The following is a 19,929-nucleotide window of genomic DNA, read 5'->3' as shown; positions in this document are numbered from 1 at the left end:
GACCCTCAAAGGGTTCCCTGGAGTCTGCAAGTTCACCAGGTAGGTGGCCCTACTCTTGTCCTTCACCACTTCAAAAGGCCTAGTCCATTTGTCCTGGAGAGCACGAGGCTCCACTGGGGCATGACCCACACTTTCTGGCCAGGCTGAAACTCGACCAATGTGGCATTTTGGTCGTACTGTCGCGTAGGTTCTCCTTCCAATGGGATTACTGGCTTTTGAGCGGCAGAATCGCCCGCGGTGTGGGAGACTAAGTCTAACCCACTGCAGGTGACACCTGTTGCTCCAATCTGGCTTTTGCTCCAGCTAACTAGCAGTCCCTCATCTCTACCCGAGGGCAGGGATGACTGGGCAGCTGAGCGCATAACATAATTGGTTTCTCAGGAAAGCCGTGGTTACTCAGGTCTCATCCGTTTCTCTCATTTACATTAGTCTCATATATACAATGACAAACAGAAGCAGTATATGTTTCAATAATGATTTTAATGAAGCGACTGCATCTTGGATAGCAAAGCGTGAGCTGCAATAACCAGGACGACACAGCATGACAATATTAAAATTGTGACGAGGAGAGTGAAGCATAAGAATAACGCTACCATATTGTCACTACAGTCAATAGACTAATTCCTTCCTAGGCTATGATAGAGCACAGCGTGTTAAGCTCTAATTCTGCCCTTCAGGTTCCCCTGGGAAGACATCGTCCCCATACCTCAGCTAAGGCCTGAAGTCTGCAAGGCAGCTGTAGCGAAGCATACAGTCGTGGTTCTCTGGCTGGAATCTCCCTCTAACGTGTAAGGGACAGGGAAGTGTTTTTATAATAAAACAACTGATGTTCTGAGAAAATGTCCCTACGTAAGGATGTGTATTTTCTATGAATGTCGGAGACTAAACTTATACCACGTTCAATGGCAATGTACCTTGCAGTAGCCTTGGAAGAAGCACAGAGTGAGCAAGAATGTCTTGTTTGAGAACAGGGTGCTGGCCTAAGCAAAACAGTTAGATAAACAGAAAATAAAACAAGACCATAAAAGTGACTATTGTAACAATAATAAAATTAAGCCTAATAAAATATATCTAGGTTAGAGTGCACCGCAGCTTGGCCTAGTGTGTTAAAATAACCTGCATGGAGCTATAGCTAAAATGGCTACACAACAGTACCTTCGTTTCATATCCTCCTGACTTGCTTCCAGGTTCGCCTGAGGGAGTTTCCTGAGACGCGGAGTGTAGTTTCTGAAGGCTAGCACGTAGCTAAATATGTCCTGGGGCTGCTTACTGAGAGCTTTCTCCCAGCCTTCTTCCACCAGACTGAGGTCCTCTGACAGGGTGCCCGTACAGCAACTCAAAGGGGCTAAAGCCATGCCCCTTCTGTGCTACCTCCCTGTATGCAAAGAGAAGGCAGGGCAAGAGGACTTCCCACGTACGCCTCATGGATTCTGACAGACCCATATTCATGCCCTTCAGGGTACAGTTGCACCTTTCAACCAATTTATTTCCTTGGGGGGGTGGTAAGGAGTGATGAACTTGTCGGTCACCCCACACTCCTTCTGCAGAGACTTTCTAAGTGAAATTGGTACCCTGGTCGGATACCACCTTCTTGGGGAACCCTCTCGGGGGGAAAGATCCCCATTAATGCCAGGCCCACCATGGGTGCCATCACTGACCTCAGCGGGATAGCCTCTGGGTGGCATTGCCCACCAAGAACAGTATGCACCTTTTTGTCCAGGGCTGTCTTGGGGTCCAGAGGGCCCACAATGTCGATACCCACTGCCTCAAAAGGGGTGCTCACGACGGGGAAAGGTTGGAAAGGAGCCTTGCATCTCCCCCCCCCCCCCCCCCCCCACTTTTGCCACTTGTCTGGCAAGACCTACAATGTGCATCTGAGTGCCTGAGCATTTGGGGCCACTAAAAGTGGGTGCCCATCCTCTCAAAAGTTTAGTTGTGGCCCAAATGTCCTGCCAAAGGCACATCATGAGCCAGACCCAGGAGAAAGGTTCTGAAGCGCTTTGGTACCACCAGCCTTCTTGATGCCCCAGGCTCAGCAACCTTAGGCTCACTATAGAGGAGACCATTCTCCCAGTAGATCCAATGTGATCGAGACTCCCGGCCAGCTGCCTGGTCTGCAGCCTGCTGCCACAGACCCTCCAGAGAAGGGCATGTCTTCTGCGCTTCGCAAAACACCTCCCTGGTGGGGCCCTTTCTTGCTGCCAATTGGTCAGCTCAGACACATCCTTCAGTTCGGCCATCTGTTCCCCTGTATTTTCTGGGGTGTCCCCCTGAGGTTCCGGCTCCTCCCAGACTGTGGTAACTTCTGGAGCAGGTCCGCCCCCCTCGCGCCACTCTTTCAGGCTCCAGGTCCTCATGATCACCTTTGACTGCCATAGATGCAGGCCCACTCAGGCAGTGTGTCCTGCATTCCACCTCACACCAAGGGGAATTCTCTAGGTTGTTACCTAGCAGACAATCAACATATATGGTTGGACTCAAGGCTACCCTCAAGAAACCTGAGGACTCCTCTACCCCCATTCAAAGGGAACATGCGCCAACTTGTACTGGTGCTCCGAGTTGTCCACAGCAACTTCTTGGTAAAACACATTGGGGACCACCTGCTCTTCAGACATCTGGTGACACCTGACAGTAGTCACGCTGGCTCCTGTGTTTCTCAGAGCCTCCACACTCTGTCCATTGATGGTCACCCACTGCCTGTACTTCTTAGTGTTCTCAGGCACGAGGGTCCTCTGGACCATCTTACTGTCCCCTCTGAGAAAAGGGTCATCTCAGCTGGCTCACGTCCTTCTCCTCGAACCAACTCCTCCCCATGTGCTACACTGGCCAAACTCCATGACTGTACAGCAGTGGGTGCTGGTGTCCACTTGGGGCACTTGCGGACTTCCCTCACATGACGCTCCTGATCAGAGGGAACACTTGTGGGGACCCTTCTCTGCAGGCTTTCCTATAGAGATCCAAAGCTGCTTCTCACCTGGAGGACAGGAACCCTTAACCTGGAAACTATGTTCAGGTCCTTTAGAGAACTCTCCCTGTTTACCGTTGCACCCCACTTCTTCTGCTGGGGACCCTGCCCACCCTTGACGGAGTCTCCCCCATACATCTTGTGGACCCTGGTACTTACTCTGAGCAGTCCGCCTCCTGGGCAGTCTTATTGGGGTCAGTCAGCTTGCTGTCAATCAGATGCTGGTGCAGCTTTGGAGAACAAAAATTATACAAGTGCTCCTATGCAACCAAATTGTATAGCCCCTCATAATCTGTCCCGTTGCTGACCTTCATCCAACTATTCAGTGCTCTGCAAAAAGAAACAAAACTTTCTAACCAAGTTTAGGAATCCACTTTCTTGTAGGACCTAAACTTGTTCTTGTACTACTGTGGGTTGAGACCATACCTAGTGAATAGGGTGTCCTTCATGGTAGAGTAGGTGCCCTGGGGATCCCCTAGGGCTGTCAAGGTGTCCCTACCCTCTACCCCAACATTCTCACAGACCCTACTCCTTAAACCATAAGTGTATGTCATCCTCCCTCTTACATTTCTTCACTAGATCTTTGATAATGTGCACCCTCCTCAGACTGTACTGGAAGTATGCTGTCACCATTCGTGCTGGGTTCGGCCTGCTTGACCTTGAGGTCCAGCTCCCTCATACGAAACCTAAGCTATTTATTTTCCTCCAGAGCAGGGGCCCTTGCCCTCTCTTGTTGCTCCATTTAATTTTTTTACTTTCTGCTTCCAACCTGAGCTTCTCAAGCTCCACATGATGTCTCCTCTCTGCTTGTCTGTTCCTCTGGGGTCAGTCCCTTGGAAGAAACACTGCTGGACAATTGAACTCCTTACAGAACTTCGTGAACTAAGGTAACTTTTACGTTTCCAACCGCTCTTGCTCAAACACTATTTCTGCAACTCCAACGGATGGCTCACCAGTCAGAGACATGATTGTAGATAGTATTCAAAAAGTTGTAAAGTTTCATGAAGGCAAAGAAAATTCAAAAAGGAAAAGGCAGAGTGTGGTCCAATAATGGTCTGCACTAAGGGAGTAGTGTACAACAATCACTGTATTTAAAGTACAAATACAAGTCTTATCCTCACCGTTGATCACCAGTGTAAGAAATTGGGTCTGTAGTTGGCAGTCAGTTTACAGTTTACACCCTGTCCAAGAAGGGACCCTCACTAGTCAGGGTAAAGGAGTCCCACACACCCAGATAACCCCTGCTCACCCCCTTGGTAGCTTGGGGCAAGCAGTCAGGCTTATTTCAGAGGCAATGTGTAAAGTATTTATACAAACACACACACTAACTTAGTGAAAACACCACAAAAGGACTCCACACCAATTTCGAAAAATAGCCAATATTTATCTAAATACATGAAGACCAAAACGACAAAAATCCAACATACACAAGTAGAGATATCACTTTTTAACCAGTCTTAATCCATAAATCAATGGATGCATTGTTTTAGCACAAAGTAACTGGTATGCGTCAAAAATAAAGCTGCCGGCAGGGTGTGATGCATCAGAAAAGCAAGCAATGCGTTGATTCCTTACTTACAAGTGAGGCTACGTGTTGATCCTTCCCCTGCCGGGTGCGCAGTGGGCCTATTTCCCCTGCAGGAGAACGGTGCGACTTTTTTGGGTTATGCAGCCTTGCGATGATGTTGAAGATTTGACGCCCAGGGGTTATGCATGGGAAATCCGGACGCACGACAATGATGGATCCACACTAAGGCAGGCAATGTGCCGATTTCACAGCTGTGAGACAGGTGCTGCGTCAATTTTTCAGCTGCAGTGCAGGCACTGCATCAGTGTTTTTTTTTGTTTTGTTTTTCTGCTGCATCGGCTTCGGTGCGTGGATTTTCACTCAGGTTACCAGCGTCCACTTCTGAGGGCCCAGGGACTAGTTTTGGCACAACTTTGCAAGTCATGACTCTCAGCTGAAGAGCTGAGGCACTGGCAGAAAGAGTAGTTGATGTCACTGAGACTTCACAACAGGAAGCAAGTTCAGTTCAAGCCCTTAGAGAAACTTCATAAGCAGGATAAACTGCAGGGTCCAGTCTTTGTCCTCTCCAAAGCAGAAGCAGCAACTGCAGGCAAACCCAGCAAAGCACAAACCGCAAAGGGGCAGTACTACTCCTCACAGCTCTTCTCTTTGGCAGAGTCTCCTCTTGATCCAGACGTGTTATAAAAGTGTTCTAAAATTGTGGGGTCAACAGTCTATTACTTATACTCATTTCTGCCTTTGAAGTAGACAAACCTCAAAAGAAAGTCTTTGTTGTGCACAAGTCCCTGCCTTTCCTGCCCTGGTCGAAGTCACACTCTGGGGGGTTGGAGACTGCATTGTGTAAGGACAGCCAAAACCTTATTCAGGTGCAAGTGTCAGCTCCTCCCACCGCTCTAGCCCAGGAAGACCCATCAGGATATGCGGGGCACACCTAAACTCCCTTTGATTTACTGTCTAGAGTGAATTCACACACAACTGTCATCCTGACCCAGATGTGTAACCAGCAGCCAGACAGAGGCACAGGGTGGTTAAGCAAGAAAATGCACACTTTCTAAGTGGCATTTTCAAACTTACAAACCTAAAAAAAAAACTTTACCAAAAGAAGTATTTTTAAATTGTCAGTTCGGAGACCCCAAAATCACTACATGTAAAATACCCTAGTACATGTCCTACCTTTGAAATCCACTGCACCCTGCCCATGGTGCTACCTTGGGCCTAACTTAGCAGTGCCTTATATGTGCTAAAAGGGAAGGCTTTGGGCTTGGCAAGTGGGTGCATTTGCCAGGTCGACATGGCAGTTTAAAACTACACACATGGGCACTACAATGGCAGGTCTGATACATGTTTACAGGGCTACTCATGTGGGTTTCACAATGGGTGCTGCAGGCCCATTAGTCACATTTGATTTACAGGCTCTGGGCACACATGGTGCACTATACTAGGTACGTACTAGTGAATCAAATATGCCAGTCATGGATAACCAATCATAATCACAATTTACACAGGGAGCACTTGCACTTTAACACTGATCATCAGTGGTAAAGTGCCCAGAGTACCAAAACCAGCAAAAACTAAATTCAGGACTCAGTCAAAAATACAGGAGGCCGAGGCAAAATGGCAGGAGAAACCATGCCAAGGATGCCAGGTCTAACAACTCTCATTATCCAGCTACCCTGCCTAACACATTTGTTTACATTATTTTTGTCTTTTAACCCTATAGAGTGTTCTGCCGAAGTAGGTATGCACTATAACAAGATATTTACTAATGTTTTCTCTTTGTGCCTCCATTGCTTTACTGATAGGCTTCCTCGATGAGTCTAAGACTGCGTTCCAAATAGTTAACACGTTTAAGGTAATTAGCAATAAATGCTTAGATGCAAGCCATATAACCTGATCCGTCAAATTACTAGAATTGTATATTGATTAGAAAAATGTTTCACCTCTAATACACCTGTGCTGAGTGCTGATAATGCAGAACTTGGACCCATTAGGTTAAAATTGCTGTAATATTGATAATGAGAATTTCAGTTCCTATGTCTAACTAGACCTTTAATTTTTCTAACCATGTCATAATATTCAGGAGGACTACTTTCTCTTGGAGACACACTCCAAATTTAAATTCACTGTCGAATTCCTCCTCATGCTCAATGACCTGCTTAAGCTTGCTCCTGATAATGTAATGGAGCCTGCAAGGCAAGAGTAGTCTTTGTGATGGTTTAAATAAAACTGTCAGCAATCCAGCATATATTAAGGGACAGGTTCCACCGACTCCATGGTGGTGCACACTGCCCGCAAGTGCGCCTCTGCCCAGGCCACCAGTGATGTTCCTCCTTCAGAAAAGGAGAGCAAGAATATAGATGTAGCAGGACATAGAGCAACATTTGGCTCAGCAACCTTTTGGTGAGTAGCCAGTTCAGAGTCAGTCCTGTCATCCTACGATAGGGCACAGTGGGAGGAGATGCTATATTTCTTTAAGCACCTCCCAGAGCTGCACAGAAAACAGGGAGGCAGTAGTGTCTGAGGGCAAATTCATCTCTGACGCTAGCTTCCGCTGCACTTTGGAAGCAGCAGATGCAGCCTTTAGGACCAAAGGTTACAGGGACATTAGAGTTAGGTTCTGAGCTCTGAATTCACTCGCATAAAACCATAGAAATTCAGCAGTTATAGTTAGTTATTTCAAGAAACTACAACTCACGCCCTAAGGTAACTATAACTCGCTCACCCGCCATGCTCAGTTTTTTCTTCAATAATTTGACTGCTAATGTTTCATTTATATTTTTAATGATGTTATAAAAATCATGAGTGCTGTAATATCAGGGATAATTAGCAGTGCATGGTGAGGGCGTGAGTTTACTTTCAAAACTTGCTTTAGCCTTGGGGAGGTGGTGGTCCCCAGAGAAAGGGGGGGGGGGATCCACAAGGCCCCCCCATTACTCCTAATTTGGCCCCAGGGAGGTGGTGGTCCCTTGGGGTTTGCACAGCCCCCCTTTACTGTGATATAGCCCCAGAGAGGTGGTAGCCGCGTGCTCTTCCCCCACATTAATTGCATATTAGCCCCGGGGATGTGGCAGTCTCCGGGGCGGAGGGGAAGGAGGCCATACGGGCCTCCCCCCATTAAAAATAAATGTTTTGCCCCGGTGAGATCTGATTGGCTGTCAACACTTCAGCCAGGAAGTGCTTGCAGCCATCTTGGGAACCATATACATGATAGCACCCATTTGAAATGCATTGTAGTGAATGGCAGGTTTTTGAGGGTCGCAAAAAGGACAATGTATACAGGATGATAGCAAATTTTAGTTACACTATAAATCATTTGTTGATGTTACCATACTAATTTTAAGAATTGTGGTGTGTTTTAAGGTGATTTTACTGTGCTGGGATTTCATGAATCATGTTTGAGAGAAAATTGTTTTCTCATAATTTTCCCATTGAGGTTATGGAAGGTGCTCCAAAAGCTAATATGAGACCATATTTTCTTTAAATTTTCATGATCTTTCTCAGCCATATGAGAATGAAGTTTGACATTTTCAGTGAAACATTTACTTTCAACAGGAGTAGCCTGTCATTTGTTTCACTAGTGTCCTTCTGCAACCTCCCAGAGTGTTCTAAAGAACAACTAGAACGCTGACGATGTTACTTATGAAACAAAGTTTGGCGCCCTCGCCATGCACTGCTTATTAACCCACAAATTACGGCACTCATGACATCTTCATTAACATCATTGATAATATCAATGTAATATTTGCAGTCACATTTTTGATGAAAACGCTATGCATGGAGAGGGCACGAGTTACAATTACCTTAGGGCACGAGTTATAGTTACTTGAGGTAACTAACTATAACTGGTGAATTTCTGTGGTTTTGTATGTTTGAAATGTGAGCCTAGCTATAATGCCCCCGTAACCTTTGGCTTTTTTTCAGTGGCATGGGCTCGATAACACTACCCTAGAGATTACTTACATATGTTAAAGGGAGGACTTCGCTTTGCAATTACTTTGAAATGGCTGAGTCAAGTTATCAGTTTAAAACTGCCTCTCCTGTCTGCAGTGGTAGACTAGGAGCCATGTTTTACCTTTGTCACACCCAGGGTGGCTCAACCAGTGTTGCAGTTCCTGGGGGTGACCCTCTATCTTACGGGCCCTGGTGCCATAAAACTAGAGACTGACAAGTGTGATAGGTGCTTATGCCAATTTGGGTATAAGCCAATACAACTTATACAGTTTAGGGTCAGGGCACTGGCTCCAAGGACTGGTTGGCAGGCCTCAGTTCACTCTGAGTTGGGAAAACCAGTACCATAAGCCTTAAACTTTGGGAATGCTATTAAAAAAAAGGCATGTAAGTACAAGGCCTCTCCCTGTGATGATGCCTCTACAGCTGCAGTGTGCCCTGGCACTCATGTAGTAATTGCCACTGTCAATGTAGCAAGCGTACCTCCACAGCAGCGTTTGCATTCCACACCACAGATTTTGGTGCATCTTACAAGACTCAATGTCCCTCCACAGAGACCACCATGGTCCCTCCACTTCTTTAGCATCCACCACATTCTTCACTCGCACAGTGGCTGCTACGCGCTCCCCATGGCTTCTTCACAATGGCTTAGTTGTACTGTAAAGTGTTAATGTCACAACCAATTTAGAGGTAACAATTATGGGATTAAATTTTTCTAGCTTCTTAATCATCTTGTTTAAGCCTTCCTCAACCTCAAATAATTTTCATATTGTTTAGGATATCGAAATTGTGCTGTTTCAAGCAAGTCGTTTTTTGCTTTTTAACTTTTTCAGCACAGTTGGGCTAGAAAAAGAAGTTTAGTCTACTATTTTTCCTTCTGTGATTCACACAGTATTAGAGCTCTGTTGGCAGCAGAGCATTTTTCTATTTGGACGTTTTTGTTATTATGATTTTACTAAAAACAGTCCAACTATGCAAAGGTACATAGGCATCCCCAGTGTTTTAAACAATACACTGATACATTTGGTTAAGAGCATTACTCTACTAGTAATAATCCTTACGTTCCAGGTACATAATACATGGGACAATCCGAACAGTAAGAAGAGACTGTGTGCAAGTACAGGTATGCAGTAGGTCAGATGTAGCAATGCTGTATCATTTTCTACAGAAGAAAAGTGCCAGGTTCAAAAGAAAACCTGATGCACCCTACAGTCAAACTTTGTACCAGGACTGTCAGTACCAACCTCAAGTACATCCTCCAGTTGATGCATAACAGTGATAGACTGGTGCAGTTTTATTGCACCATACTTGCATACTAAGAAATAGTTGTTAAGGAGCCTCTTGATCTAACTGTATGATATTGAGAGTCAGTTCACACTTAAAATGGCTTCTAAATGTGAATTGACTGAGCTTCTGAGAGTATTGAAGAGGAGATGTCTCCTGTAGAATACTAACAGAGGAGTTATGACAAACGAATTCTGTATACAATAATCAAAGGGATGCACAGGAAATAATAAGAGTCAGAGGTTTTTATTTTTTTTATTTTTAGAAAGGGGTTTGACTGGAAGCTAGGAAATGATGCAAGAAATGCCTCATCGGTTCTTTTTTATTGAAAGAAGTAGGAAAATATTTTCTTACTAACATAATTCCAGATTATTATTTTTTTGCCAGAAAGTCATTTGCGTTTGTTTTTTCTACTTCCAAAGTCCAGTACCCCTAATCTTATTACTTCATGACCTCCCTTCCTACACGCAGCTACATTATCCAATGTCTCTGCAGTCTGTTTAATAACTTGAGATTGCAGGCTAGTCATTTGGTTGTCTACTTAAAGATTCTACCCTCTGAGATTCTCCACAACTGTCACATTGTATCAGCACAACACCAGTGGCAACTGTAGCACTCTTAAATCAAGAGGGACATGTAGAAGGCTGTATAATCTTGCACTACTTTTAGGATATATTTAGAAGGAACTTCAATATCTTCTGGTGACTAATGGCAACCAATTTTGTAAACTGGGTGGCAACAAGTTTCATAAGCAGCAGCCTCCTCATTTTTTAGGGATCTTTGCTGGGCTGTTTGATAATTTTTGTCTAATCCTCATCCATGTGCTGTTACCTGTCAGTAATGCTGAATACGTCGGAGTACTTCAATACCAGATTATTTCACAAGCTTTTGTTCATGTTCAGGGAGTAGGAGCTAGGCAAACATTAATCACTCACTTTGCTGCTACAGTTATTTCCTCACCAGTTCAGTAGGTTTCAGGCTCAGTTTGACATAAAGCTGAGATGACACACTTTTGTCTAGTGGGATTGTGCTTCCTTGATATGGCAAGAGGATGTCTCCTCTTTGCAACCAAATTTGCTGTAGGCGAAAGCTGTAACATCTGGCAGATCCAGGGTATGCCTTATTTTGCTACAACATATTTCCATTCCTCAATGTCTTAATACATTTAATTGGCTATGCAATATGTTTGTTACAGTTCTATGGGTGCTTCAGATTTTATATCTTGGGTATATTGCTGCTGCAGAAGAGGCACATTTCTATTGACTGTGCTCTTAAATCAGCAAAGCCTCACCCCTGTAAGCCCATGCATGGAGCCATGTTGCTCACTATGGAAATTTTCTTTTTTTTTTTTCTTACATTGCGTTGAATGGTTGTGTATATTGGGGTATGTTTCATCCTACATCTGTTGTGAATAGAAAATTTAGCCACCAGGAAGTGCTTTTGACTACAGTCACCCATTCACTTACTGCTTTACTACTGAAGGTGTTCACTTGGAGGCCAGAGAGGGCAACACAGATATTTGATTACTCATGAGGTTCCTGACTAATAAACTCATAGTAGACTTCAGGGGTGTGGAATTTATTAAAATATCTACTTGTCCAGGGGACAGGTTACTTCTCAAATCTACTTGTCCTGTAAAAAGATCTACTTGTCCCTTTGGTGCCATGTAGTGTGGCGACAAATTATGGCAGCAATTAATAGCCTCTCTGATTATGCCAGGGCTACTACCATAGTAGGGCTTGAATACTTGCAGTTTCAATCCCTACTGTAGCAATTTCCATATTTTGCCACCTTTCTGCAGATCTGCATACTGGGGCTGGAGGAAGCAGTAAGCAATAGTTCCAGGGCTGGAATGCCTTTGAGTCTGCAAACCTACTAACCTGCATGTTTTAAAGATTTTTACCAGCTTCTCTCTAATATTTTCCCATAATAAGAAAGGTTGGGCATTTACTCCTGACAATGGCAGAATTAGAGCTTCTTCCAGGGTTGGGAAGAAAGTGGCTGGAGGGAAAATGAACTTGCAAATGCTCAATAGATTTTCACATGAACAAATCTACACATCGTATTTACCCATGCTAAAATACAGTTCACAAATATTTTACAGGGGTACGACATATACCATGGGTACACTTTTGTGACTTTCTTTAAGAATTTGGGGCCACATGTAGGTAGGTTCAGATTTGTGACCTGCAAATTGCGAGTCGCAAATCTGAATGTAGGATGGTGTCCTTGACACCATCTGTGATTCGCAAGGGCTTCGCAAATGCCCACCTCATGAATAATCATGAGGTGGGTCGCAATTTGCGACCCCTCGCGAATGGTGGGCTGCTGGAGACAGCAGACCACCATGTCTGTGACTGCTTTTCAATAAAGCATTTTTTTTTTTTTTGTAATGCAGCCCGTTTTCCTTAAAGGAAAACGAGATGCATAACAAAAATGAAAAATGAAATGTTTTCGTTTCATTTTTTCAGAGCAGGCAGTGGTCCACAGGACCACTGCCTGCTCTGAAAAAATGTTTATAGTGACATTCACAATGGGGAAGGGGTCCCATGGGGATCCCTTTCCTTTTGCGAAAGTGTTAGCACCCATTTGAAATGGGTGCAAACTGCGATTGGTTGCGCCCGCGTTCGCGGTCACAAAACAATCCTACATTGCACTGCGAGTCGCAATTAGGAGGGGAACACCCCTTACTAATTGCGAGTCGCAAACCCGTTTTGTGATTCGGTAACCAGGTTACTGAATCGCAAAACTGGGTTTGTGCATCGCAATGTGCTTTTTGCACGTCGCAAACAGCGAAAGTCGCTGTTTGTGACATGCAAAAAGCTACCTACATGTGGGTCTTGGTCCCTAATTAGGTTTGGTGTTAACAAAGACATTTTTTTTTTTATTAAACTTCTATTTCTCTCTCTTTCGTCTGGCTTTACTGTGAGTGATCGCATTCTGCTCTTCCACAAGGAGCATATTTCCACACACAGAAGTTTTGTTCAGTGTCAGGAACTACAGTGGCAATCAGTGACGTAACGAAACTGGAGGGTGCCCCTTTGCAAAGAACATGGAGGAGCCCCCTCTTCAGACTCACTCAGGGCAGGTGCTGTGCTGAAGGGGCCCCCTGGAGGGCGGCTGCGGGGCCTTTGTTATGCCGCTGGTGGCAACGTGTGCTTTTAGAGTTCAAAAACTTTTTTGGAGGGGGTTTTGCCAGTGTTTGTTACAATGTTGAGGGCCTGGTAGCTCCCACAACAATAAAGTGTTACAAAGGCCATGTCAAAACAAGACACACATTGATGAAACTAAAAGACTTTAAAAAAATATGTCAGATCAGTTGGCTTTGTCAGTGTTTGTTTATTTTCATGCTTCCTATAATTGTGTTGAAAATGGTTACACTGATTTTCCATTAGAAATATTTTTGGGAAATACTAGCATACATCAACACATTTTACTAAATGACACTTCATTTGCATATAATCAGAGAGCATTCTGGGAGCATTATACTTAGCCTCTTAGCCTAAACTTTTCAATCATGTGTGTACACGTTTTTTTTTTTTTTGTACTGGAACCAACGTCAGTAGTGAAGTGTGGCCTTAAAACATTTATTTACAGCACTCACCCTAATAATGAAGACTTTCAAATAATGAACCATAAATACAAGTTCGAACAGCACTATCTTTTGGAAACACATTACCTCAACTGCAGAGTTCCACTCTCTGTAAACAGGCAGCCAAAGGGTTTGTGCTGCAGGGGGTTGGGCCTACTTGTCCCAAGGACAAAGTAAACATAAAAACTTGTTGCCCTTGACCCCAAACAAGACGTCCCGGGCGTCGGGCAATAGGAATTCCACATCCCTGAGACTTTAGTGAGTGAAGTGAGAGGGTAGGTGAGCCCTTGCATATGTGAGTGAATTTCTGTACAGTGATCTCTCTTGTTAATATTAATAATCTTTACCTTTCAGAAAAAAATCCAAGAAATGGAACAGAAGCTTTGTGAAGAACAAAGGTATAGGAAGCTGATGCAGGAGAAAGCAGCCCAGGTAATCGGTGGGTTGCTGTTAGCAATAGTCACGCTTAGAAATGATCAGTGTTGGCAAAAGTCAATAACCATAGCAAATAAAATCCCCCTAAGGCAACACAGTTGGAGGTTAATGACAATCATGTTGGCAGTAACACCTTACGAAAGATGGCAGTACTTTAGAAACAAATATGCATTTTTATCTCAAAGAAAATGCAGCACACCTACACCTCTCTTAGCTCCTAATTATCTTCAGATATAAAGGGCTTTAGGAGCATGTCCAGGCCCAGAATGCTTGAATTGTTACTTGTGGTTGCAGTACTAGGAAAAAGAGATAAAGAAACATTGTGTTGCTGCTGAAAGCACGTACGCCCATTACAAGGGCACGTTGTTCATCTTTGTGTATAGTTGTGTCTGCTTTATGTTTCACTTCCTTTTTCCAGTCAACCTGGGTGAGTTGGAATGTGCAAAGACTGTTTCTTTTTTCTTGATTACATAGTTGAGTGTCTTTCTTTTTCTGATGTTTCCATAAACAAAGCATGTGTTAATTTATTGTCTTGCTTGGAATATTGCCTCAGTAAATAATAACCCAGATTAGGCAAATATTTTCTTATTGGAAATCAATAAAGCAACAGTAGCATCGTAGGAATGCAAATCAGTAGCCTCTAGCCTGAGTGCAGGAAGACTTCCTTGTCCGCACATCTATGCAGCAATCTCAGTGCATGTCTGTCAAACCTTGCTTGGAGGTCTGTGTTTGCTTGACTGCAAGACACTGTGTGGGGGAATGTGCTCATAGGAATTGTGGCACTCAACACTTTATAGGATATACACAAAGACACAGAGTGAAAAGAGTGTGATGTGCGTTGAACCAGTGACCCGTATGGCTACACATAATGCTATGTACAATCTTCCTAATTAACAAATATGTTTGTTTATTATGTGATAGGGGTCACCACTCAAAAAGCTGGAACTATGCATTTTTAGATTTTTTCCTGGTCAATTTTTTATGTAGGCATAGTGTTCCATGCAGCGTATTTGTTGGGCTAAAACATTACAACCAAATATTATTTTAAAACCTGATAGCATTAGCTTCCAGACTTTCAGAAAGTGTATATTAGTGTGGCTGGGAGCCAATTTGAGGTTTTAGGCAGCCATAGGGTTAGCAACATTTTAGCTGGAAGAAATAGGCCCTAATATTATAAAGATAACTGCGTCCATTCTGAAAACACAAATATGAACTTGAGAAGCAAATAGATGCATGCCTGCATCAGGACATTTAGAGTGGAGACGAAGAATTGCAAAAAATTAAAATACATTTCAACCGACCCTATCCATCCATGCATTAAGGACCTGGAAAACATGTGACTATACATCAGGACTGTCCCATACCCGCTTCAGTTTAGTGAATCACTTAGGAAGCAACTTTTTAAATAACCCTACATAACACCACAGAAACAGTGACTTCCGCTCTCGGAACCCTAATTCCCTGTCACCCACTCCTTGACTGCAAATACAGTACAGGGCTCAGCTGCCTTTAGGCTAGATTGACACTGTTCAAGAAAGAGTCCGCCAGGGTATTCAAATGTAGGTTGCTCCAGTAATTTAAGGAGTTGTAGGGAGAGCAACTAGTGTAAATAGCGCCAGATGTAGAGTTTGGTGGAAAGGGTACTCTGTCACAAACATGATGGAGTACCCTGTCTGCCAAACACTTTGTCAGCCACCTCAGTTTTGGGCAAGTCGGGCATTTCTATCTGTTACAGTTTGGTAAAACTGGGAGGTCACGAACAGAAAAGCAATAATTAAACTTAACAATAGTCTCCTCCTTGTTTTTATTAAGATGCTAGATTTTTGCTGTACTTAGCTTGGTAAATCATCATTTTAATAGAAGACATAAAGGTGCATGTTATTATGTGCAAAGTTTCTGAGGAGACGATTGATAGCCTGGTGCCTGCTGTAAAACTGTCTTCCAACCTTGCACCAAGGAGAGAACAACAGTGCAGGAAGGAAAGAAAAGAAAAAAAATTAAAAATAACAAGTAAACAACATTGAGACCAAGACATTAAACAGCAAAAGTATTGATGTACGTAAAGCAAAATTAAACTGAGATTAATAACACAAAAATCATAATAATTATCAATGAACCACAACTATAATAATTCCATACTTCTAACTTGCATGTTCATTTACTAAGTTTGAAGCAACCATTATTATCGTCTTCATTTTGATTATCTATTTCATTATTCAGTTTTTATACTCAGTTGTGGAATGGCAGACCTTACACAAAATATGTATCTCATTTAATGGTTTGTAGTGTACCGTAATTTAATCAGATTGACAATTCTGTTTGAAATACTGAGCCTATAAAAATCTCAACCACATTCTTCTTTGTCAGGCCACCATTTTTAAGATGTGCAACATTCTATTTAATTCTCAGGAGGAAGGCTGTATTTATTTTGTGATACATTTTCTTTGCTTTCCTTCCTACACTATTGTTCCTTTTGGGGATATTTCTTTGGATCTTTGTCTATGGTTTCATTGTCCAATTGTATATGTAATTAATAACATTTTAAGCTACGGAAAACACGGGTTAAGTGTATTAGTTTTTATGTTGCAAAATACTTGTTGGCTTAGTTTACTTTTCGCTCAATGATTTTTTGTATAACTGGAAAAAAGTGAAATCTTTTTTTTTTAATTTTCTTTTTTATAGCAGCATGTAATCAAAGTGAAAGTTCAACTTCGTCTTTATGCTTCATTCTGAAAGCGGTACAAGTACTAAATTTACTGAAATTTGCTGTAATAGATTTGTGAAAAACTGGAACAGCATCAGTACATCTAGACCCTATACAAAGTCTGCTGTGCCTCACATGGTTCGCAGGAGACATAGAGTCACGAGGACAGGTGTTAGACCTGGCATCCTTGGGGTGGTCTCCCCTGTTTTTTTTTTGCCTCTGCTTCCCATGTTTTGACTGTTTGCTACACTCTATTTTTACTTTTTTTGGTTCCCTGGCCACTTTACCACTGTTGACCATTGCTAAAGTGCAAGAGCTCCCTATGTAAATTGTATGGGTAATTTGCTTTTCCATGATTGGCATATTTGATTTACTAGTAAGTCCCTATTAAAGTGCACTGGAGGTACCCAGGGCCTATAAATCAAATGCTAGTAGTGTGCCTGTAGCATTGGTTGTGCCACCCACATGAGTAGCCCTGTAAACATGGCTCAGACCTGCCACTGCCGTGTCTGTGTGTACAGTGTTAACCTGCCAATTCGACCTCCCAAGTGTACCCACTTGCCAGGCACAACCTTCCCTTTTTATACATGTAAGGCACCCCTAAAGTAGGCCCTAGATAGCCCCATGGGAAGGGTGCAGTGTATGTTAAAGGTGGCACATGTACTGATGTGTTTTACATGTCCTAACAGTGAAATACTGCCAAATTTGGTGTTCACTGTTGCAAGGCCTATCTCTCTTATGGGTTAACATTGGGGCTGCCTTTAAATATCCTTAAAGTGTAGTTTCCATTTGAGAGCAGATGGAGATATGGAGTTTGGGGTCCCTGACTCACAATTTAAAAATACATCTTTTATTGAAGGTGGATTTTTGATTAATTTGAAAATGCCACTTTTAGAAAGTGGGCATTTTCTTGCTTAAACCACTCTGTGAGTCTGTCTCCTTGTGTATGCCTGTCGGGGTCAGACTGACAGTTGGGCTATTTGTGAATCCCATCCAGACAGTGACGCAAAGAGAGCTGGGGTGTAGCCTGCATATCCTGATGAGTCATCTGTGCTAGAGTGGAGGGAGGAGTGGTCACTTACACCGGAATGGGCTGTGCCTGCCCTTACACAGTGCAGTCTCCAACCCCCTGGTGTGTGCAACAGAGACGTTCCTTTGACATTTGCCTACTTCCAAGGCAGAAAAGGGGATAGGTAAGTAGTGGACCCAAAACACCAAATTTTCAGATTACTTCAAGGATACAAGAGGAACCTCTGCTGGATTCCGTGACGCTGGCTGCAACTGAAGCCATGGTCCTCACCGGGGTGCGTCTGGGTGCGATGACCCCGCAGGCTCTACGCCACAGCAGCCTCGCTCAAGTCTGCTACTCCGCAAAGTCTGAAAGTGCTGTGTCACGGACATCCTTGTCACCCGACTTCACAGTGAGCGCCAGATATCGACTCCGCTGGAAGTGCGCAGATCCAGTGCTTCTTACCAACGGTGCCACACCTCCACCCCTCCGCAGCAAGGACCCGACGCCTCTTCATGATGCCTTTGCCTGCAGCACGGTAAACGATGCTGCGCCAGTTCCAGTGATGCCTCAATCCCAGACTCCGTGCCACGGTTAGTTTCCTCATTTCCACAAGTTACCTAACCTGGGGGTCCGTGTCACTCCGTGACCGGTGCCATTAGCGTTGGATTGTTGGGAACGACTCCTTGATATCACCTGTTCGAAGCATTTGTGTTCCTAAGCACTATATTTAAGTTTAATCTTCTAAAAATTCATAACTTTGCTTGTGTATGTTGGATTTTTGTTGTTTTGGTTTTGTTTCACTCAGATAAATATTGGCTATTTCTCTAACTTGGTGTTGAGTCTTTTTGTAGTGTTTTCACTGTGTGACTGTGTGTGTTAGTACAAATACTTTACACATTGCCTCTGAGTTAAGTCTGCTGCTTGTGCCAGGCTACCAAAGGGGCAAGCAGGGGTTAACCTGGAGTGTTTCTCCTTTCCCCTGATTAGAGTGAGAGTCCTTGCTTGAACAGGGAGCAACCTGACTATCAACCAAAGACCCCATTTCTAACAGCAGGCTTGTAGTATCATGATTTTTAAAAGGGACACAGTTGAGGTAAGGTGGCTTCAAGTCCAGGACACAACTTTAAATGGGAGTGATTACAAGAAAAGTTCTAAGGTTTTATTTAGAGTTTGGTGGAGCAGAGCATACCTCAAAACATGGTGGGTAGCGCTTTTGCTGTATTAAGAGTGCCTTTGTCAGTGCAGTATTAATAAGGGGACAGGACGTCTGCCTAAATCAAAATAATGCCCTTAATCTGGAAAACATTTTGAAAGGGGAAAGTAGTGAGGAAGTGAAGTTAAATTTGGGGTCCCAAAGAAGGCCCCCCTAGGCAGAAAGTCCCCTGTAGTGGTTAAGGGAGGACAGTATCCTGTTAAACAGAGGGCAAACAAAGGGACTAAAAGTGAGCAAAGCTTCCAAGCAGTGTTAGTCCAAGATTGGACCAAGTGTTAGATAAAAGATAGAAACAAAAGCAAATATGTTAATGTAAAATAACAAAGTAGTAAACGCAAAGGACATATTTTAAAGAGCATCAGTGAAGAGGCTAACTTTCTGATGCAGTGTTCTTTTATAAAATGACATCCCCTGTACTCAGTATATAATTTGATTTTGCTCGGAGTTGTCACTGATAAAGAGGAATGCATTTAACATGCGCCTCCATGTCTTGCATTATAATTATATGTAAGCTTCAAATAAATGCAAAATTAATTGTGGAAAAATGTGCGAATTACATTGTAAACAGCTAACGTAATGGGTTTGTGAAAGTCACATCCTCAAATCATATTGGAAATAGCAAGGATGGTGGACCGAGGGGATTTGCCTTTTATACTTTCAGTTTGGCAGAACACTGTATTTTACACTTCCAGATATGACGTTAAGTAAACGTGTCTAAATTGAGCGAGTGTTTGACGGATAGGAAATGGCAGAGGAAACTGCATTGTACTATCAGTCAGATCATATTTGTACAGCTCTGCTTGTCACCCAAGAGATTATACAAGCACTTGCTACCAGTTTTAGTCGAGGCGTCAAAACCAGATCTTGAGCCCTTTCCTGAAGTGGGATAGGGAGGGCTTCAATGCAGAGGTGGAGGGCATTCCAGGTTCTGGTGAGATGGGAGATGTAGCGTCCTCCGGAGTGGCAGCAGCATATGCAAGGTATCTGTGTGTGGGTGTGGTATGGGGAGGTGCCTGAGAGATGGGGGGCAGGGGAGGTTCGCATATGTTGCTGCTGGTGGTGTTTAAGGTAGGGTTACAGGGCAACGCCATGGGGGCAGAGTATATCCAGGCGGAAGAACCCCGAGCCGGTCCTCGAGTCCCCCAGGGGGACGAATGCAGGAATAACATCAGTATGCACCCAGGAACATGCAGACGTTGTAGAGGAGAAAGTGAAGACGGAGGAGTGTGGAGAGAGAGACGTTGTCGC

The 19,929-nt window shown here is 43.6% G+C and overlaps 1 protein-coding gene across 3 annotated transcripts in view; it reads left to right on the top strand.

The window, feature by feature from the left end:
- CEP57 (centrosomal protein 57) overlaps window positions 1–19,929 on the top strand; it is a 210,605-nt gene that overhangs the window by 97,942 nt on the left and 92,734 nt on the right. For 2 of the 3 annotated variants that reach the window (XM_069202402.1, XM_069202401.1), the window contains exon 6: window positions 13,672–13,749. The exons of the other annotated variant lie outside the window; for it this stretch is intronic. In XM_069202402.1, coding sequence (XP_069058503.1) covers window positions 13,672–13,749 — 78 coding nt within the window. The remainder of the gene's footprint in view (window positions 1–13,671; window positions 13,750–19,929) is intronic. 3 annotated transcript variants of the gene reach the window in all.

The sequence above is a fragment of the Pleurodeles waltl genome, chromosome 8 (genome assembly GCF_031143425.1).
Source record: "Pleurodeles waltl isolate 20211129_DDA chromosome 8, aPleWal1.hap1.20221129, whole genome shotgun sequence".
Lineage (NCBI taxonomy): Eukaryota > Metazoa > Chordata > Amphibia > Caudata > Salamandridae > Pleurodeles > Pleurodeles waltl.
The sequence above is the reverse complement of the archived record's forward strand: the minus strand, read 5'-3'. Positions and strand labels throughout refer to the sequence as shown.